General features: G+C 47.9%; 1 protein-coding gene across 1 annotated transcript in view; it reads left to right on the top strand.

Moving 5' to 3' along the window:
• The window catches only part of ARHGEF2 (Rho/Rac guanine nucleotide exchange factor 2), a 162,810-nt gene that overhangs the window by 48,840 nt on the left and 91,622 nt on the right, over positions 1-22,348 (top strand). The window contains exon 6 of the mRNA XM_087705352.1: positions 1,953-2,085. Coding sequence (XP_087561478.1) covers positions 1,953-2,085 — 133 coding nt within the window. The remainder of the gene's footprint in view (positions 1-1,952; positions 2,086-22,348) is intronic.

Here is a 22,348-nt window from a genome sequence, read left to right as displayed (position 1 = left end):
GGCCTTATTTTCGGGGAGGTCTTATTATTTTTGAGGTGCAGGAGGTGGCGAATGTGGTCACCTCATGGCTGCTGCTGTGTTGCAATATTTTCGAATGGGGCTTATTTTCAGGGGAGGACTTATTTTAGCACCTGCGCTCAAAAGCCCGATTGGGTGTATTATCCAGGGAGGTCCTATTTTCGGGGACACAGGATAATGCCCATGAATTTGCAGGACATCAGAAACTTCCATTTTACCAGATTTACCTTCTTGAACTTGAGATTGGAAAGAGTTTACTCAGGGGACAAGAACCCATGAAATCTAATTAAAAGTATTTATTACAAGAAAGGGTAAAATTACACTGCAAGAATTCCAGCAACGCTGGAACTGAATTGGACTTGAATTGCTTTCAGGTATTCCTCGACTTGCGAGCACAATTGAGCCCAGCATTTTTGTTAAGCGAGATATTTGTTAAGTGAATTTCCCTCCTTTTTACAATCTTTCTTGCAACAGTTATTAAGTGAATCACTGCGGTTGATGAGTTAGTAACCTGGTTGTTGAGTGAATCTGGTTTCCCCATTCACTTTGCTTGTCAGAAGGACTCACGTGACCTTGGGACACAGCAGTGGTCATAAATAGGAGCCAGTTGCCAAATCCGAATTTTGATCACATGACCATGGGGATGCTGCAACAGTAGTTGTAAGTGTGAAAACGGTCATAAGTCCCTTTTTTCACTGCTGTTGTAACTTTGAACAATGACTAAATGAACAGACTCACTCTGCCGACTGCCAGCAGTTCAGTTCTAACCGGCTCAAGGTGACTCAGCCTTCCATCCCTCCGAGGTCAGAAAAATGAGGACCCAGATTGTTGTGGGCAGGAAGCTGACTCTGTAAATTGCTTAGAGAGGGCTGTAAATCAGTGTGAAGCGGGATATACTGTATTTTTCAGAGTATAAGATGCATCCCCCCCAAAAGAGGCTGAAAATCTGAGTGCATCTTATACACTGAATGCCTCCCGAAATCCCACCCCCTTCACAAAAATGGATGTGCAGAGGGTTTGGGAGGTCTGCAAAATGCAAAAAGTTTTTTTTTTTAAATTTACGTCTTCAAAATCTTGGTGCGTCTTATACTCCGTTGCATCTTATACTCCAAAAAATATGGTAAGTCGTAAGTGTGAAAGATGGTCATAAGTCACTTTTTCAATGCTGTTGCAACTTTGAATGGTCACTGAGCGAACTGTTGTAAGTCGAGGGGTATCTGTATTGGAAGCCACCCAGAGTTACCTTGTGGTAAGAGGAGTGGCGAGTAAATTGGATAAATAAATGCATAAATAAATATTAGTTAATTTTAAATTCTAGTATAGACCATGTATAATTGACAGACTGGATTTTATGAGAGATTCTATCTGTTATTTTATTCCAGAATTTTTAATTGTATATATATTCAGTGTTTTTATTTGTTCTGGAGTCTGTTCTATGACTATGATAAAAATAATAATTATTCTCCTCCTCCTCCTCCTTTGTTCTCCTCCTCCTTTCCCCCATCCTTTTCTACTTCTTCTCCCTCTCCTCCTCCTCTTTATTCCTTCTCCTCCTTTCCTCCTCCTCCTCCTCCATCATCATAAATAAATAAAAATAAAGAGACTGGATGGAAGAAATGGGATGTGAATGTTGCCGAATCTTAAGCTCCTTTCCATCTTTCCGTTGGCTCTGCTAATTTCCCAGAGAGGCTAAGCCAACAGAGATGCTTCTATGTGTCATCTCCCCAGCTGGTAATAGGAGCAGCCATCCTCCTGAGGTCACGGAGGGCTGCCAGTGGAGTTGTTCCCTCCCTGCTTCCTGGCCTGGGGAACAATGACAACAAAAAGAGGTTTTGTTTGGTGGTGGTGGTGGTGTGTGTGTGCCTGTGTCTGTTTGCTGGCTTCTTCCATCCTTCTCCTTTCCTCATTTTGCTCTTTTTTCCCCATGCTTTCAGCTTCAGCAGTGGGAGCTGTGGGCAGCTGGATACCAGCACGGTGGAGGCCGAGGACCAGGAACACTGGCAGAAGGAAGGGAATGCCCTGGGTCGCACCCTCAGCTTCTTCAAGAAGATGACTGGGAAGTCAAAGGTGGGTCAGAAGGGCTTTGCCTGAGCAGCAAAGGGTTGGTGTGTGTGTGTGTGTGTGTGTATAATGCCCTCGTTTTCTTTTGGCCTAGTAATGCTGATATACTGTAAGTCAGATAGCAGGATCCAATCTGGGTCAGTCACTGGGACGAGAGCAGAAGTGGGTTCCTATTGGCCGAACTGGTAGTGATTTGGTGGCCTGGGTAGCTGGAACCTGCAGCGACCCAGGCCTGCCATGCCCCCCGAACCAGTTCTCCTACGGGGCCGCCGTCTTGATTTTAATTTCTGCACATGCGCAGAACAATTGTAGATTGCACAAATTTAATTTCTCCCCCTTTTTAAAAACGTTTTGTGTATGCGCAGACCTATTTTTCTGCAAATGCGCCCACGTGCAAATTTTTTGCGCGCACCGGACCAGCAGTAATTCCGGGAGCAACCCACCCCTGGAACAGCGGTTTTGTCTTCCGAGCGTTCGGACTCATGCTGGAGCCCATCCTCAGGGAATGTCTCTCTTGCATCTACTGTGTTTCCCTGAAAATAAGACCCAACTGGAAAATAAGTCCTAGCATGATTTTTCAGGATGTTCGTAATATAAGCCCTACCCCCAAAATAAGCCCCAGATAGGCTAAACTGGATGGGCCACTTCGCATGTGCAAAAAGGTATTTTTATAGCAGTGTTTCTCAACCTTGGTGACTTTAAGTCCTGTGGACTTCAACTCCCAGCATCCCCCAGCCAGCGCAGCTGCGCTGGCTGGGGGTTTCTGGGAGTTGAAGTCCACAGGACTTAAAGTCACCAAGGTTGAGAAACACTGTTTTATAGAATCAATAAATACAAACGAAAGCAAGATTGTGGTCAGAAACGGCATTTTTCTGAGTTTTACCTCCAGAGGGCAAAGTAGACCTACTTGTGTCTCCATCCTTATTGTTCACGTTTTGTCATAGTTTACTGAATGAATGAATATTATGGGTCTTGACACATAAACTTAGCCATGGTTTGCTCAATACTTGGTAAATAAATTTATTTATTTTATTTCGTTTGTCTAACATCTACAAGATAACAGATATAAGTATAAACATGGAGATGAACAAAAGAAATGGGTACATATAAATGGGGACAATAGGACAGGGACGGTAGGCACGCTGGTGCGCTTATGCACGCCCATTTTAGGACCTCTTAGGAATGGGGTGAGGTCCATGGTGGACAGTTTGAGGTTAAAGCTGTGGAGGGAGGGGTTTGAGGATGTAACAACCGTCAGGTAGAGCATTCCAAGTGCTGACCACTTTGTTGCTGAAGTCATATTTTTTGCAATCGAGTTTCAAGTGGTATAGAATAGGAATAGAATAGAATACAACAGAGAATTAGAATTAGAATTAGAATAGAGAATTAGAATAGAGAATTAGAATTAGAATGGAATACAATAGAATAGATAGAATTAGAATAGAGAATTAGAATTAGAAAAGAGAATTAGAATTAGAATTAGAATAGAGAATTAGAATAGAGAATTAGAATTAGAATAGAATACAATAGAATAGAGAATTAGAATGGAATAGAATATAATTCTTTATTGGCCAAGTGGATTGAACACAAAACGAATTTGTGTTTGGTGCATATGATCTCAGTGTACATAAAAAGAAAAGATACATTTATCACAAATCATAAGTTACAACACTTAAGGATAGCCATAGGGTAGAAATAAGCAATCAAATCATACTAGGAAACCATCAATATAAATCATAATGATACAAGCCACAAAGTTATAGACCTGCAGTCATAAGTGGGAGGAGATGGGTGATAGGAACGATGAGAAAATTTAATAGTAATGCAGACTTAGTGAATAGTTTGACAGTGTGGAGGGAATCATTTGTTTAGCAGAGTGATGGCGTTTGGAAAAAAACTGTTCTTGTGTCTAGTTGTTCTTGAGTTTGTATCAGTTATTTGCCTGTATATTAATGAGGTTGAAACTGAAGAAGTCGTTGAGAGGCAAGACATTGTAGCAGACAATTTTGTGTACTCTGCTTCGATTGAACCACAGGCGGCACAGATTATCCAAGCCCAAATTTGTGAGCCTGGTGGCATAAGGGGTTCTGTTGTGAGCAGAAGAGTGGAGGAATCTTCTCATGAAATATACCTCTGGACCCGCTCAATCGCGTTAATGTCCGATATACAGTGTGGATTCCAGGGGCACGATTACAAATCAAAAGTAATCAAATCGCACAGCAAAGTAAATCATGAACCGTGGCTAGCTAACAACCGTAGTTGGGATCATGCAATAAATTCACCCAGAACTAAACCATTTTAGTGCTTGGAATCATATGGAAATCTGCTTTATGTGCTCTGTGGTTCAGCTCATTCAGTTCAGACTCAAACTTATAATTTTAGTACAATGCGTGAATTGAGCTTTTACAATGTTCTTTTACGTTTGGCAGCAGCTACATTTTATGTGCCTCTTTATTTTATCTATATTAGATCTGAAAATAAGCAGTTGGTGGTGCATGCAGTAATAATGAGAGATGGAAAATCCTGGGGAGCCTTATGGCTACATCTATTTTCTTTCTTTCCACTCTACTTTATCCAAACACATGGATGAAACTGAATGTCTGTGTGTGTATGCACACATGGGAAAATCATATACAATATTTTCATCCCATATTTTTCAGAGATTCCTTCTTCCCTTCCCCTCTTTTCTTTCTCTTCCTTGCTTTTCTTTCTTTTTTCCTCTCCTTCCTACATTCTTTCTTTCCTCCTTCCCTTTCTTCCCTCCCTCCCTTTTCTTTATCTCTCTTCCTTGCTTATCTTTGTTTTCTCCCCTCCTTCTTTCATTGTTTCTCCCTTCCCTTTCTTCCCTCTCTCACTCCCTTCTCTTTTTCTCTCTTCCTTGCTTTTCCTTCCTTTCTCCCCTCCTTCCTTTCTTCATTCTTTCCTTCCTCCTTCCCTTTATTCCCTCCCTCGCTCCTGTCTTCCCTTTTTCTCTTTCCTTCCTTCCTTCCCTCCCTCTCCCCTCCCTTTTCTTTCTCTTCCTTGCTTTCCTTCCTTTTTCCTCTCCTTCCTACATTCTTCCATTCCTCCTTCCCTTTCTTCCCTCCCTCCCTTTTCTTTATCTCTCTTCCTTGCTTATCCTTGTTTTCTCCCCTCCTTCTTTCATCCTTTCCTCCTTCCCTTTCTTCCCTCCCTCCCTCCTTTCCTTTCCTTTTTCTCTCTTCCTTGCTTTTCCTTCCTTTCTCCCCTCCTTCCTTCCTTCATTCTTTCCTTCCTCCTTCCCTTTCTTCCCTCCCTCCCTCCTGTCTTCCCTTTTTATCTCTCCTTCTTTCCTTCCTTCCTTCCTTCTCCCCTCTCTTTTCTTTTTCTTCCTTGCTTTTCCTTCCTTTTTCCTCTCCTTCCTACATTCTTTCTTTCCTCCTTCCCTTTCTTCCCTCCCTCCCTCCTGTCTTCCCTTTTTCTCTCTCCTTCCTTCCTTCCTTCCTTCCTTCCTCCTTCCTCCCATCCCTTCCGTCCCTTATTGTACACGATTTAAAAGTTGTGTTTTTGTTGCTTTATCAGTATTTTAAAACAGGCCTTCTTGCTCCTGAATTTTTGCCGATGTTCAGTATGAAGAAATCAGAGATCAGATGGAGTCCATAGCTCACCTGGGCCTAAGACTCCAGTCATTTAATTTAAACGGTGCAGCTAGAATCACTTTGCTGCTGAGTGAGCTGTGCTGATTTCATGGCACTCAATTCCACTCTCTCTGTCTACTACTCAGAGGAGTTTCTGGGCTCCATTCTGCTGTTTGATGGAAGAAAATGGGAGGGGGCTTTGCCTGGTGCCCACCTGGCACCACGCCATTTGACAGAGTGTGGTAACCTTCCCCAGCAGTGTGGCCTTGAGGATTCTGGGAATTGCAATCCCAGCACAACTAAAGGGACCCAAAATGGTTTTGCGCATTTGATGGGGTTGGAAAAAATCATCTTGCAAAGATGCTGCTACCTTTGGCTGATCGTCAAAGGCCGAGCGAGGTCACGTTCAGTTAGTCCTTGGGAATCCTCCAGCAAGTCTGGGCAGAGTCTAGACAGAGAAGTGGGTGGGGGGGGGGACAACACCACAGCCTCTTGGAAGGAAGCCCTGGCGAGCCGCTTAATGGGGGTCTGCCAAGCCAACTGCACAGCTAAGCCTGCGAAGAGTGCAGGTGCTGAGCTGGGCCCAAGGGATTCACCCTTTGCTTCATCGAACTGTAACAGTGGAGGCCTTTCCGGCAAAGAGTCACCAGAACTTAGTTGCTGTGTTTATAGTTTTGGATGGAACATGAAAGCTTTTCCTTCCTTCTTTCTTTCTTTCTTTCTTTCTTTCTTTCTTTCTTTCTTTCTTTCTTTCTTTCTTTCTTTCTTTCTTTCTTTTTTTCCATCTTTCTTTCTTTTTCTCCCTCCCTCTCTCTCTCCCTCTTTCTTTCCTTTTTTCTTTCTTTTCCTCCCTCCCTCCTTCTCTCTTTCTTTCTTTTCCTCCCTCCCTTTCTTTCTTTTCCTTCCTCCCACCCTCTTTCTTTCTTTTTTTCCTTCCTCCCTTCCTCCCTCTTTCTTTTTTCTTTCTTTTCCTCCCTCCCTCCCTCTTTCTTTCTTTTCCTCCCTCCCTTTCTTTCTTTCTTTCTTTCTTTTCCTTCCTCCCTCCCTCTTTCTTTCTTTTTTTCCTTCCTTCCTCCCTCCCTCTTTCTTTTTTATTTCTTTTCCTCCCTCCCTCTTTCTTTCTTTCTTTTCCTCCATCCATCCATCCATCCATCCATCCATCCATCTATCTATCATCTATCTTTCTTTCTCACTGGACATTTTAAAGAAGAGATTGGACAACCATTTGTCTGAAATATAGAGTTCCTGCTTGAGCATCGGGTTGGACTAGAAGACCTCCAATGTCCCTCCCTATTCTATTCTATTCTATTCTATTCTTAGTTAGAACTTAGAACTTAGTTGCTGTATTTATAGTTTTGGATGGAACATGAAAGTTTTCTTTCTTTCTTTCCTTCCTTCCTTCCTTTCTTCCTTCCTTCCTTCCTTCCTTCCTTCCTTTCGCTGTTTCAGCTAAGAGGCCAGTGTGAGAAAAAGTGTCGCTTTCTTCATTCAGGAGAGGGAGCTGTTTCCTCAGAACTAAAAATGGCAGTTTGATGAAACTTTTTCCCTGTGGGCAAAATGTGAAATGTTTCCAGAACCTGACAGGCTTTCTGCCTGCACACCGAGTGTCAGCCTGATGGAAGACACAGACGGGGTTCATCCCCCCGCCCCCCGTGCTCTCCATTCCGATTGGAAGCTCCACTCCTAATTGCAAATTTTATGGCAACTGTTTTTCATTAACTCAGATTGTAGAGGAAGGTCACACCAAAAACTGACCAGCATCCCCGGGTGGCTTAAAGGTAAAGGTAAAGGTTCCCCTCACACATATGTGCTAATCATTCCCAACTCTAGGGGGTGGTGCTCATCTCTGTTTCAAAGCCGAAGAGACAGCGCTGTCCAAAGATGGAACGCTGTTCCCTTCCCACCAAAGGTGGTTTCTATTTTTCTACTTGCATTTTTTACGGCTAGGTTGGCAGAAGCTGGCACAAGTCACAGGAGCTCACTCCGTTAAGCGGTGCTAGGGATTCGAACCGCCCAACTGCTGACCTTTCTGATCGACAAGCTCAGCATCTTAGCCACTGAGCCACCATGTCCCTTCCGAGCAGCTTACAGTGTAATAAAATGTTCACATATTAAAAACAATTTATAAATATAAAAGCAGACTTAACGCATGTCCATCCCTTTGGTTGCTGGGTTGCAAGTTGGCAGGGTTTCACACTGAGACAAGGGAGGAAGAGATTCCCCACCAACAGGATTAGCAGGTCATACAAAGCCTGCTGACTATGTTTGTCTGAATAAATCATGGTTAACAAGCTAACTAAGTATGATGCATTGAGCTACACAGCAGGTGTGTATTTAATCCTTCCAAGCACAGCTGTTGGACCTGAACAGTGCAGCTGCCTCTGCCAATCGTTGACCCTTGCCAAGAATTTGCAGGAGTATGTTGTGGCTTGCCAGTGGACTGCAGCGCTGGCACCAGATTCGGATAGTGAGGAGGTTGGGGAGGAACCTGGGCCAGTCCTGGAGTCTGGGGAAGGCTCTGATGAGGGCTCTGTGTCGGAAGCAGAGAGGGGGCCAGAGCTGTCTGACAGTGATCAGCTGCCTTCAGAGTCAGACAGCAGTGAGGCAGAAGAACAGCTGGAGCCTGTTTCCGATATGTGCATGCTCAGAGCTGCCAGAGGAAGGGAACAGCTAAAGAACAGGGGTCGCCTTGGGAGGAAGGACAGTGAATGGCCCCTCCCAGAGGGAATAAAAGAGGAGCTGAAGAGGAGTGGAGTTTGCAGGAGACCATTAGTTCATTTAATTGGTTCCTAACTCTCTGAGACTCCTTGCAAAAGTTTTGCAGATCTTGGCCTGGCAGCTCTCCAAGCCAGATAAGGTCTGTGACCGTAAATCCTCCCTCAAAAGACTTTGCTGGATGGGAAAGAGCAGAATTCACGGTCAATTAATAAAAGGGTTTTTTGTCGGGACGAGGCGTTTGCTTCACGCTCTCGAGAAGCCTGGGTCAGACCAGAGCAGCCATGTTGGAGGTAGGATCTCTGAACTTTCTGAGTCTCTGAGCCTGGGCTGACCCCCCCTCTTGTGCAAGAGAGAGAGAGAAAGCAGGAGAGGCGGGAGAGAGGGACAGAGAGAGAAAGAGGGAGAGGAAGGAAAGAGGGAGAGAGAAAGTGGGAGAGAGAGAGAGAGAAAAGCTGCTTGACTGCATTTTGCAGCTTTGGCTGTTCTTGGGGCACAGCTGTTAAAATTCAGACTAGAACTTTCCTTTTTATTTTTTAATGACTCTCCCGCTCAAATTTGGGAGATAAGATGGTCATCAGACTACCACGGATGACCAGAAGGAAGCAGTCGGTCAGGCTTTAGCCAAACGAAGTCTGACAACAAGCAGAACCTCTCCTATTTTGGCCTGCCCTAATCCACAGACGGAAGGCTAGGAAAAAATGGCTGTATATTGGCCAGGTTGAAAAGCTGGGGATGAAGGTGGAAGCTTGAAAAACAAGGTGACCACATGGGCATTTCTTTTGATGTCATTTTGGCTGCTGTGTATGAATCGGGGGGGGGGGGGGATTCAATTAAAAACAACAACAACAAAGTTTAGCCCTCGGTTTCTACCCCAGTTCCTGTGCAGACACTGACCTCATTCAACACACTCATCATTTCCTTTGAAAAATAGAAAGGGCGGAAGGGATTTTCCCCCCTGGGGAATCCACGCGATGGTCTCCAGGATGCTGCCTTTTACTTCTTAATTGAACGCCTCCCGTCACTGTTCAAGGAAGTCAACTCCGCTCTTTCTCCTTTTTCAAAGGGGAATAATCAACACGTCAAATGAAACCAATGTCTGGCCTATAATAATTGTTCTTCTTTATTTCTATTTTGGTCAGAGGTCACCACAAATCTTCTCTCCAGTTCTGGGCATATGAAGATGGATTCAGAAATATTGTGTTACGCGATGTGGTGTGATGTGGGCTCAGTGTCTTAAGATGCTGAGCTTGTCGATCTGAAAGGTTGGCAGTTTGGCAGTTTGAATTCCTAGCACTGTGTAGTGGAGTGAGCTCCCGTTCCGTGTCCCAGCTTCTGCCAACCTAGCAATTTGAAAGCAGGTAAAAAATGCAAGTAGAAAAATAGGAACTATTATGTATTCATAAGTTAATAAATATGTATGAGCCATGCAAATGGCTTCACTGTTCTGGTACTTCAGCACCTTTGTGCTGGCCAGCAACAGCCTCCTCCGTCTGGATTGGATAGGACGCGAGGGAGGCTGTTGCCGGCTGGAAGTCGGGTGCTGATTGGTTGAAGCCCGACTATATAAGGTTTTGGCGGGCTGGTTATGAATGGAATCGCTGTTATACTTAGCTTGGAATAAAGCCTGTTTCGTTGTGCACCCTGTGGTCGCGTCCCTCATTCCGAACCTCAAAACTGGCGACGAAGGTGGGATAAGCGATTCCGCGACACTAGGGTGAAAAGAGAGAGACAGACAGTTAGCTGCCGTTCCAGACCGGCAACGAACGCTGCCTGAAGAGGAAAAAATTTTTTTGTGTGGCAAAAATTTTTTGTGGCCTCTCGATATCTCTCCCTTCACGAGCCTCAGGATGACATCTGCTTTACCTCCATTTGCCCCTTTTGGTTCTGCCGGGGAATCATGGGAGGGGTTTATGGAAAGGTTCGAATGTTACCTGATAGCTTCCAAAAATCAGGCTCAAACTGAAGAGGAAAAATGCAGTTTTTTCCTCTCATGCTGCGAGCCATCTATGTTCGCCTCAGCAAGAGCCTTGGCTGCCCCACGGCCAGCATACAAGCTTGGGTGGGACGAACTCATGGCCAGATTGAAGAACCACTATGCGCCCACTCCGTCAGTCATCGCCCGCCGTTTCGCCTCCCGCAGACGAGTCCAAAAACAGAATGAATCAATCAGCCAATTTTTGGAGGCTCTGCGGATGGTGGCTGCCCAGTGCGAGTTCTCCAACCTGGAGGAAAATTTGGTGGAACAGTTTGTGTGCGGCGTCCGCGATGTCAACCTGCGGAGCCGCATGTTCCGAAATCACCGAATTACTCTACTGCAGGCCGTGGAAACTGCCCGAGCCGCTGAACTGTCGGAGCAATCCACGGCGGACATTGAACGATTACAAATTGCCACGCCAGAGCGAGCCTCATCGGACGCATCGCCACAAGCCCACATGGTCGAGGACGACCTGGCTTATGAGGATCCGGAGGAAGAAGTGGTGGCCCAAATGAGGACTGTGCCAAAGAGGAAGCCAAAGCCGCAACCTGCAGCCCAACAGGCGTCCGCAGTGCCCTGCCGGGGTTGCGGAGGCCGTCATAAGCGCCAGGCTTGCCCATTTTTAAATGCCATCTGTAACCGGTGCAAGGGCGAAGGCCACCTGGCCAAGGTCTGCAGGGCCCTATTACCGGCACCCTCGTTCCTTCAATCGCCCAGCCGTCCCCAGGCGCAACCGCGCCGCCAGCAGCAGCGACCACCGAAGAGAGCGGAAGATTGCTACCAGTCCACCAGCCAACCAGCTGATTTTGACAGTACGGCGAGCCACGCCGTTGCAGGGGCCAGGAAGGTCTCGACCTCCGTCCAGCTGGAAGGTCAGCCGTGCCGGATGGAGGTGGACTCTGGCTCTTCCCGGTCCCTCCTGCCCTGGTCACTTTTCGCCAAGCTATGCCCAAAAGTGCCCCAGAAACGCCTAAAGCAATCTGAGGTCTCCCTAAGGGATTACCAGGGGAGGTTGATCCCTACGCTGGGATCCTTCCCTATCTCTGTATCTTATGGCCAATTCCAGGGAAAGCTACCCATCCTCATAGTCAGGGATGACCTGCCGGCCCTTCTGGGCCTGGACTGGTTCCCAGCCCTGGGATTATCCATTGGGGGGGTCCACCGGGTGGTTCCTAACACACTCGAGGACACGTTAAGGGAATTTTCAGACGTTTTCGACGGCCAGTTGGGCTGTTATAAGGGGACCCCCATATCTTTAAGTTTAGACCCTCAGGTTGCTCCCATTAGGCTGAAAGCCCGCAGGGTGCCTTTTGCCTTAAGGGCCAAAGTTGACGCCGAACTTGACAAGTTGTTGGCGCAGGGAGTCATCGAGCCCGTAGATCACTCCCCTTGGGAGACCCCCATTGTTCTCCCAATCAAACCAGACGGGTCGGTGAGGATCTGCGCCGACTACAAGTCGACGATCAACTTGGCCCTTCAGGCAAACCCCTATCCAGTCCCTGTAGTGCAACACCTGCTCCATTCCCTGGGGCAGGGTTGCACATTTGCCAAACTGGATATGGCGCAGGCCTATCAACAGCTCCCGGTGGATGACGATGCGGCGGCTGCCCAGACCATCGTCACCCATCGTGGGGCTTTCCGTTGTCGCCGCCTGCAATTTGGTGTTTCCGTGGCCCCGGGGATCTTCCAAAGCCTGATGGAGCGGCTGCTCCACGGGCTGCCGGGCGTAGTTCCGTATTTCGATGACGTCCTGATCGCTGCTTCCAGCCGCTCAGAACTCATCGAAGTACTGTGGAAGGTCCTCAGTCGTTTCAGGGGCGCGGGCTTAAAATTGAAACGCAGCAAATGTTCATTTGCTGTTCCGAGGGTGGAATTCTTGGGCTTCATGATTGACGCCCAAGGCATCCATCCCACACCTGCTAAGGTCGCTGCCATTAGGAACGCCCCTGCACCCACCTCCAAGGCGGAGTTGCAGGCGTTCCTAGGGCTCCTGAACTTTTACGCCCCTTTTATTCCGCACAAGGCGTCACTAGCCGAGCCGCTGCATCGGTTGCTCGACCGATCTGCGGCCTGGCGCTGGGGGAGCCGCGAAGCGCATGCGTTCGCGGCTGTCAAAGAAGCTCTGACGTCAGCGGCCGTCCTGGTCCAGTACAATGACAGGATGCCACTGACGTTAGCTTGTGACGCCTCCCCCTATGGAGTCGGGGCCGTTCTAAGCCATGTCCTCCCAAATGGCTTAGAGGCCCCAGTGGCCTATTACTCCCGGACACTCTCCTCGGCGGAGCGTAACTACAGCCAGATAGACAAGGAGGCTCTGGCTGCAGTGTCCGGGATTAAGAGGTTCCACGACTACCTCTATGGTCGGCCTTTCACCCTTGTCACTGACCACAAGCCACTCCTTGGGCTTCTGGCAGGTGACAAGCCGACCCCCCCCATCCTCTCCCCCCGAATGACTAGATGGACGGAGTTCCTGGCAGCGTATTCGTATACGCTGCAGTACCGTCCAGGCAAGCAGCTGGGGCATGCCGATGCCTTAAGCCGCTGCCCGTTACCGGAGACCGACACCGCCCTAGTGCCCTGTCTCTCAGTCCTGTCTATCGCGTCTTCCGGTTTCCCGATTTCGGCCGCGGATGTCGCGGCCTGCACCAAGGCCGATCCGATCCTCTCCCAGGTCGCTTCCTGGGTCTCGAGGGGATGGCCAATGGACAAAGTGGCAGAGGGCTTCAAGCCCTTTAAAACCCGGCAGGCGGAGCTCTCCCTCCACGGGGGGTGCCTTATTTGGGGGGATCGAGTGGTGATCCCCACCGCGCTGCGGCCACAAGTCCTGTCCCTGCTCCATAAGGATCATCCGGGCATAGCACGAATGAAGGCATTAGCCCGTAGCTATGTTTGGTGGCCCTTACTGGACTCAGAGATAGCGGCCTATGTTGGCCGCTGCCACCCCTGTCAGCAATCTAGGCCCAATCCCCCAGCCGGGCCGGCTCGTGAGTGGGAGGCTCCGAGAGGCCCATGGTCGCGCCTCCACCTAGATTTCGCCGGTCCCTTTCATGGCCAGAACTTCTTGGTAGTGGTGGACGCTTACTCCCGCTGGGTGGAGCTGGTCCTCATGGGCTCCACCACAGCTGAGAGTACGGTCCGGGCCTTGAGAAGGTTGTTCGCGACCCATGGGTTGCCGGACCTGATTGTTTCTGATAATGGGCCCCAATTTATGGCCACCACGTTCCAGGAGTTCCTGGCCATGCAAGGGATTCGGCATGCGCCCATAGCCCCGTACCACCCGGCCAGCAATGGCCGGGCGGAGCGGGCGGTCCGCTCAGCAAAGGAGGCACTGGGCCGCATGGACCGGGGCGACTGGCAGGAGAAAGTGGCGGCTTACCTGCTAAGCCAACATTCCACTCCCTGCCCAACGACCAACCGAAGCCCCGCGGAGCTCTTGATGGGCAGGCGCCTGCGGACTCCCCTGGACCGGCTACATCCGTTGTATGCAGGGGATCAGCCGAGCAACCTGGGGGTTATCCCTTCCCGTTCATTTAAATTAGGGGACGCGGTATGGGCCCGGGCATTTTCGGGGCCTACGAGATGGGTGCCAGCCACTGTGACTGCCCTGACCGGCCCGTGTTCTTTTAGAATCGGACTGGCTGACGGATCCCAATGGAGGCGTCACCTGGATCAATTGAGGAGACGCCTCCCACCGCCAGCCGGCAGCCCAGGCCCAACCGATGCCGGCACCGCCTGCCCGGAAAACCAGCGCGAGGCCTTCGCCGCTCCAGGCCTCTCCTGTCAACAACCGAGAGCTCAATCCGGAGAGAACACGCCGCGGGCCTTCGCCACACCAGGCCCAACCTGCCCGAGCGCCCCCTGCCGGGAACCTCCACAATCAGCTCAAGCCGCCGCAGAACAATCCCCACCTATGCCCAGGTTCCACCCTCCCGACACGCCTTCTAAACACAAAACTATCACAGTGGACACGCCACCTCGCCCCTACTCACCTGGACAGTCGAGCCCTCCTTCTGGGCCATCCCAAGAAGGCGTGCCTTGGAGCTACACCCCCTTCAGGGAGGAGCTACCACAAGGAGGTCCTCCTCCGCCGACGACTAGTGGTGAACTGCGTAGATCAGGGCGGGTCCGGCACCGCCCCGCCTACCTGCAAGACTACGCATGCTCCACCCGCGGAGCATGCGCGGAACTGGGGGGAAGGGGTATTATGTATTCATAAGTTAATAAATATGTATGAGCCATGCAAATGGCTTCACTGTTCTGGTACTTCAGCACCTTTGTGCTGGCCAGCAACAGCCTCCTCCGTCTGGATTGGATAGGACGCGAGGGAGGCTGTTGCCGGCTGGAAGTCGGGTGCTGATTGGTTGAAGCCCGACTATATAAGGTTTTGGCGGGCTGGTTATGAATGGAATCGCTGTTATACTTAGCTTGGAATAAAGCCTGTTTCGTTGTGCACCCTGTGGTCGCGTCCCTCATTCCGAACCTCAAAAGGAACCACCTTTGGTGGGTAGGAAACAACGCTCCATGCACCTTTGGCATTGAGTCATGCCGGCCACATGACCACGGAGACGTCTTCGGACAGTGCTGGCTCTTCGGCTTTGAAAAGGAGATGAGTATCGCCCCCTAGAGTCAGGAACGACTAGCACATATGTGCGAGGGGAACCTTTTCCTTTTATGGTATGCTGGCTTAACAGCCGCAGACAGAATGACATTACAGAGGGTGATGAGTATAGGGTTTCCTGCCTAGGTGGGTTTGGACTAGAAGACCTCCAAGGTCCCTTCCAACTCTGCTATTGTATTGATACTGTTTGGGAGCCTCTCGAAGTGACAGAAAAGTCACAAATCAGGAGGAGAGAGATGAGCTGTGTACCTATGATCCATCCACAAAGTTATGACTGTTGCACCCCACTCCCCTGGTCACGAGATTGCAATTTGGGCACTTGGCATTTACATTAGTTGCAATGTCCCCAGGTCACACAATCGTGATCTCTGTCCACCTCAGATGGCTTCCAGTGAGCAAAGTCAAATGGGGGAAGATGGATTCGCTTAACAACCATAATGACTCATTTAGCAACCATGGTAAAAATAGTAAAATTGGGAGTGATTATTTGTTGATTTTTTTTTAAATGACCGCATTGCTTAGTGACCAAAATTCCAGCCCCATTGTCATCATCACCACAGGCCAAGACAATTGTTTCCCTTTTAAGGTTGTTGACAGCCTCTTCTCATAACCTGCCAAATTTCTCAAGGGCTCGCATAATTCCTTTGTTGCTATATAGTGTCCCTCCCCCCCCCCACCTTCTTTTATCTATATAAATGTCTCTGCTTTGCTCGCTGGAAAAGTTCTGCTTGGACTTATTTAATTTTTTATCTATCTATCTATCTATATATATATATGTATGTGTGTATGTTCCCGCATAACTCTGGAACACCTCGAGCAATTTCAACGAAACTTGGTACACAGATGATTTACCCTCTGAAGAAAAATACTGTGAGGGTAAGACACCCCTAACAACCCTCAGGGTGTGTGTTCTGTTAAGATACAGCCTGTTGTGCCTTCAAATGGCTTCTACTGTACTGCCGTAAAATGGCTTCTTCTGTGCAGCACAGTGGAGTTGTCATGGTAACGCTTCAAAGTACTCCACAAGGGGAGCTCCCTCTGTTAAGGTGGAAAATGCAACATTAGAAATTACGTTTGGTCCGGTCATTTCCCCCCTATAAATAAATACTCGTGGGACACCGGGTTATCAGCTAATTAAAAATAAAGAGCTCTAAAATGTTCCTATTTCAAGTTGTAAATTGTTTTCACCAGTTTTGGAGCTGTGATAGCAGGAACAGGGAGGCGACAGAAAAAAATATATCTGAAATTTGCCTTTCCTAGTTTCCAAGCATTTTCACACAAACCTGCCTCAGTTAAAGGAAACCGGCAAGTTTCGCCCTGCATTGAATTGTGAAAATCTATATTTAGCATTTACAAAATACGAACAGTTGAATGACAAGGCTGCGTTTCTAGGCAGAACTGCTGGGTGTGTTACAAATCCTTGTGCAACAATTTGGTCCTTTCCTCACCTGTTATTACAGGTAGTCCTCAGCTTACGACCACCGTTACTGTTGTTAAACCAAGACATTTGTTAAGTGAATTTTGCCCACCTTTATGGCCCTCTTTTTTTAAAAAAAAATTACAATTATAATTTTGCATTAAAAAATTAAAAGCTAGAACTGTAACAGTACCAGTCAGTTTTGCGCAATAATTTTACAAACAGCAAAGCCCCCTGTTTCAAAGCAGTGAGATAATAATATCACATAACTTTTATTTATGTATATTCTGCCTTTATGATTTTTACAAATAACTCAAGGCAGCGAACATATTTTCCCCACAAAAAACAACCCTGTGTGGAGAGGACTGGGCTGAGCAAGACTGACTGTCACCCAGCTGGAGATATACAGAGTTGAAAGGGACCTTGTAGGTCATCTAGTCCAACCCCCTGCCCAAGCAAGAGATTCTACACCATTTCTGACAGATGGCAGTCCAGTCACTTCTTGAAAGCCTCCAGGGATGAAGCTCCCACAACTTCTGAAGGCAACTTCTGTTCCATTGCTTGATTGCTCTCACTGTCAGGAAATTCCTCCTTGTTTCCAGGTTGAATCTCTCCTTGGTCAGTTTCCATCCGTTCTTCCTTCTCTGGCCTTCGGGAGCTTTGGAGAATAGCTTGACCCCCTAACTCCTCTCTGTGGCAGCCCCTCAAATACTGGAAGGCTGCTATCCTGTCTCCCCTGGTCCTTCTCTTCCCTAGACTAACCATGCCCAGTTCCTGCAACCCTTCATCAGATGTTTTAGCCTCCAGTCCCCTCACCATCCTGGTTGCTCTTCTCTGCCCTCTTTTTCTAGAGTCTCAACATCCTTTTTTGAGCGTGGTGACCAAAACTGGATGCAGGACTCTAGGTGTGGCTTTATAGAGTCGTATGACCACGCTGGTTATTGTGCCTAAAGCAGAACTAGAACTCACTGTTTTCTAGTCATTGGCTCAAAATCACCCAGCCGGCTTTCCTGCCTAAGGCTAGAACTAGAACTCACCATCTCCCAGTTTCTAGCCTTTAATGTTTTTTTTTTCCCCACCAAGTTTCGGAGGTGCTGATGTCAAAAGTTCCCTCTGAGTTTAGACTGTGGCTCTGCAGGATTGAGTGCGGATCCTGTCCCGTCTCCTTCCCTCCTGGCAAAGTCTTACCATTTTTTGCCCAGTTGTTACTCTCAGATCGGTATCTCACAGTTTCCTTGAATGTAGCCAACTCTTGTTACGCTGCCTGTAAAATTAAGCACACTCTTGACATGCCCACCAGTGATCTCCCGCCAATTGTAACATTCGTATCCTGCTTTGTGCCTTTGTTTTTGCTAACTTTGGGACCACAAATACATTCTAACTATTCTCCCATTTGCAAACAAAGACACAACTGCCCCCTAACCTCCCTACCACCACTGCCTCTCTGGCCTTGTCCAGCTGCGGCCTCCTCGGTTTAGCCCCCCTCCTCCCCTCCCCCAGCATCTCTCTGTCCTCCTGTTTTAAACAAATCTCCGATGCCATAAAAGTGCCAAATATGATTTAGTTAGTTTGTCACTCGTGTGCAAGATGACAGGAATAAGAATAAACATGAATAACAACACAGGAAATGTGTTGCTTGTGCGCTTATGCACGCCCCATTTACGGACCTCTTAGGAATGGGGTGAGGTCCACGGTGGACAGTTTGAGGTTGAAGCTGTGGGGGGTTTGAGGATGTAACAACGGAGTCGGGAAGAGCATTCCAAGCGTTGACCACTCCATTGCTGAAGTCGCATTTTCTGCAATCGAGTTTGGAGCGGTTTACCTTGAGTTTGTATCGATTGTTTTCCCGTGTGTTATTGCGGTTGATGCTGAAGAAGTCATTGACAGGTAGGACGTTGTAGCAGACAATTTTATGTACTATTCTTAGGTCAGACCTTAATCGGCATAGTTCCAGGTTGTCCAACCCAACATTTCGAGCCTGGTGGCGTAAGGGATTCTGTTGTGAGCAGAGGAGTGGAGGACTCTTCTCGTCTGGACTCTCTCAATTGTATTAATGTCCGATATATAATGTGGATTCCAGGCAGATGAGGTGTATTTGAGGATTGGTCTGGCAAAGGTTTTGTATGGCCTAGTTTGCAGTATGTTGCCCGAGAAGAAGCTTTGCAAAATTAGGTCTGTGGGTTGTGCTGTTTTCCACATTTCTGCTCTGCCATTACAGTCTTCCCCCCTAGGCTGATGGATCCAGATCTTCAGATAGTCCTTCACTCGTTCCGCCCTGCCGCTTCCTGGGGCTTTTCTGATTCTCTGTCTACCTGTCACAGCAGCAGTTGGAAGAATTGGGGGAGTTGGGTGAGGGGCCAAGTGGGAGGGACTAGTATTGTCCCTGGTCTCTGAGCTTGGTTGTTTTCTCACAGACATTTCATGACACAAACTAGGGAATATCATCAGTGCTAAAAGTGAGAGGTATTTGCAAGGAGGAGGAGTGGGGGAGGAGGAGAAGGAGGAGAAAGCACACTGAGAAGCCTGTTCCCAGTGTGCGCATGCACAGAGTTTCCTGATGAAGGGAACAGCTGAAGAACAGGAGTCGACTTGGGAGGAAGGCCACAGGTGGACGGTGAATGGCCCCTCCCAGAAGAAATAAAAGAGGAGCGAAAGGGGAGTGGAGTTTGCAGGAGACAATTAGTTCACTTCATTGGCTCGTGACTCTCCGAGACTCCTGGCCACGTTTTGCAGATGTCGGCCTGGCAGCTCTCCAAGCCAGATGAGGTCTGTGACTGTAAATCCTCCCTCGAAAGGCTTCGCTGGATGTGAAGGAGCAGAATTCACAGGAAATGAATAAAAGAGGTTTTTGTTGGGACAACAAGTTTGTTTCATGCTCTCGGGAAGCCTCGGTCAAAACAGTAACTTCGAATGGTCACTAAACAAACTCTTGTAAATCGAGGCCTACCAGTATTCCTAGAAGATGCTAAATTAAAATATAGAAAGTCATCAGAGGAAGGGATCTGGTTCAACCTCCTGCTCGAAACAGCAGTTCAATACAGCAGAGCAGCCCTGAGGGTTGCCTCTCAAACTTTTAAATGCTTCCAGTGAAGGCACGGACCCCACCCCCATCCTCGCCCCTTCATCCCTGTGCCCAGAGGCAGTTTTTTTTCCATTATGGAACAGCTCTGCCATTAAGAGATTCTAAAGCCTCTTTCCTTGTAATTTAGATCTCTTTTATTTTTCTTCTTGTGTTCCTTCTGAGAGGAACAATTCTGCCTCTGTTCTACACAGCAGCCCTTTTGGTACTTACTTACTTACTTAATTTATTTGTCAAACATGTACAAGATAACAAGTATAGGTACGAATATAATCATGAACGAAGTAAATGCAGATCCTGGATTGGGATGCTCTGTGCACAGTCACTCATGCCCTTGTCCTTTCTCACCTGGACTACTGTAACGCTCTCTACATGGGGTTGCCCTTGAAGAGCACATGGAGGCTTCAACTGGTCCAGAATGTGGCTGCACGGGTTATCATGGGGGCACCTAGGTGCTCCCATGTTGCACCCCTTTTAGGCAGCCTGCACTGGTTGCTGGTTGTCTTCCGGGTGCGATTCAAGGTACTAATTATGACCTTTAAAGCACTCCATGGCTTAGGCCCAGGATACCTGCGAGACCACCTACTGCCGCTGGTATCCTCCCACCGTCCAGTGCAATCCCACAGAGTTGGCCTCCTCAGGGTGCTGTCAGCCAGACAGTGTCGGCTAGCGACCCCCAGGGGGAGAGAGGTTTGAGGTTTGAGGTTCATTCGATTTATATGCTGCCCTTCTCCCAAGGATTCAGGGCGACATATAAGAGACTTTTCTGTGGGAGCGCCTTCCCTCTCAAATGAGCTGCCCCCGGAGCTTCGCATAATCTCTGACCTCCGGTCCTTCCGACATGCCCTAAAAAGTTGGCTTTTCTAGCAAGCCTGGCCTGAACAAAATAAAATAAATGATTGATTATTGTTAATTTTAATCTATTTTTAAATGTTATTGTTAATATTAATTGGTTTTGGTTTTGGATACTCTATCTAATTTTCTTTTAACTTTTGTAATATGTGTTTTTTTAATGTTGTACGCCGCCCTGAGTCCTTTGAGAGAAGGGCGGCATATAAATCCAATAAACAAACAAACAAACAAATGGGGGCAGTAGGACAATGTCTAAGACACTGAGCTTGTCGATCAGAAAGATCGGCAGTTCAGTGGTTTGAATCCCCAGCGCCACATAACAGAGTGAGCTCCTGTGTCTTGTCCCAGCTTCTGCCAACCTAGCAGTTCGGAAGCATGTAAAAAATGCAAGTAGGAAAATAGGAACCACCTTTGGTGGGAAGGGAACGGCGTTTCATGCGCCTTTGGCATTGAGTCATGCCGGCCACATGACCACGGAGACGTCTTTGGCTTTGAAACAGAGATGAGCACCTCCCCCTAGAGTTGGGAACAACTAGCACATATGGGCGAGGAGAATTTTTACCTTTAAGACAGGGATGGTAGGCAGATGAAGTATTTGTACCTCTTTATAATGCCTTGGTAATGTTGCATCCAGTTTTGGTCGCCATAATATTTAAAAAAAGATGTGGAGACTCTAGAAAGAGTGCAGAGAAATGCAACAAAGATGATTAGGGTACCGGAGGTTAAGTATATGAAGAACGGTTGCTGGAAGAGGGTATGTCTAGTTTAATGAAAAGAAGGACTAGGGGTGACATGATAGCAGTTTGCAGTATTGAAAGGCTGCCACAAAAAACCTATTCTCTGAATCCCTTTTGAGGGCAGGACAAAAAACAATGGATGGAAACTAACCAAAGAGAGAAGCAGCCTGAAACTAAGGAGAAACTTCCTGACAGTGAGGACAATTAACTGGCGGAACGGCTTGCCTTCAGAAGTTGTGGGTGCTCCAACACTGGAGGTTTGTAAGAAGAGATTGGACAACCATTTGTCTGAAATGATGTAGGGTTTCCTGCCTGAGCAGGGGGTTGGTCTAGAAGACCTCCAAGGGCCCCTTCCACCTCTGTTTTTTTCTGTTATCCTAATTAAAACCTAGCAGGAATGAGGGCTGAGAGAGTTTACTTCTACAATATTATGGAGTACTTCTACAACCAACGGAACAGAAGTTGCCTTCGGAAGTTGTGGGAGCTTCATCCCTGGAAGCTTTCAAGAAGAGACTAGGATGGCATCCGGTGTAGGGTATCTTGCTTGGGCAGGGGGTTGGACTAGATGACCTACAAGGTCCCATCCAACTCTGTTAATCTGAATCTATCTAAAATGATCAAAGGCCTGGAGACTAAAACATCTGATGAACAGTTGCAGGAAGTGGGCCTGGCTAGTCTAGAGAAGAGAAGGACCAAGGGAGACAGGAGAGCATCTTCCAATATTTGAGGAGCTGCCCCAGAGAGGAGGGGGTCAAGCTATTCCCCAAAGCTCCCGAAGGCCAGAGAAGGAAGAATGGATGGAAACTGACCGAGAGATTCAACCTGGAAATAAGGAGGAAATTTGTGACAGGGAGAAGAATCAACCCATGGAAGAGAAGTTGCCTTCGGAAGTTGTGGGAGCTTCATCCCTGGAAGCTTTCAAGAGGAGACTGGACTGCCATCTGTCAGAAATGGTGTAGGATCTCCTGCTTGGGTGGGGTGGGGGGGTGGACTAGATGACCTGTAAGGTCCCTTTGAAGGCTGTTAATCTGTTAAATCCTAATCTTCGCCTGTGAAACTTTTGCAGCGGGAAAAGCAGGGAGGTCTCCCTCCTCTTTCTTGCCCATTTCTCCTCCCACTCGGCGCTTATCACCCTTGCGGTAGCTAGCAGCAAGTCCTGCATCACAGAAAGACTTTAAAAAAAACGGGGGGGGGAAGGAGGAGGTTGACTCAAGAGACAGCACCCCGCTGGTAAACCCCCATCCCCTTCCGGCTTCCATCCTGCCAGCCTGTTGGGG

Source organism: Thamnophis sirtalis, unplaced genomic scaffold (genome assembly GCF_051295495.1).
Source record: "Thamnophis sirtalis isolate CommonGarterSnake01/CBP01778 unplaced genomic scaffold, rThaSir2_p1.2 scaffold_2, whole genome shotgun sequence".
Taxonomy (NCBI): domain Eukaryota; kingdom Metazoa; phylum Chordata; class Lepidosauria; order Squamata; family Natricidae; genus Thamnophis; species Thamnophis sirtalis.
Note: the sequence above shows the minus strand (reverse complement) of the source record. Positions and strands in the feature narration are given on the sequence as shown.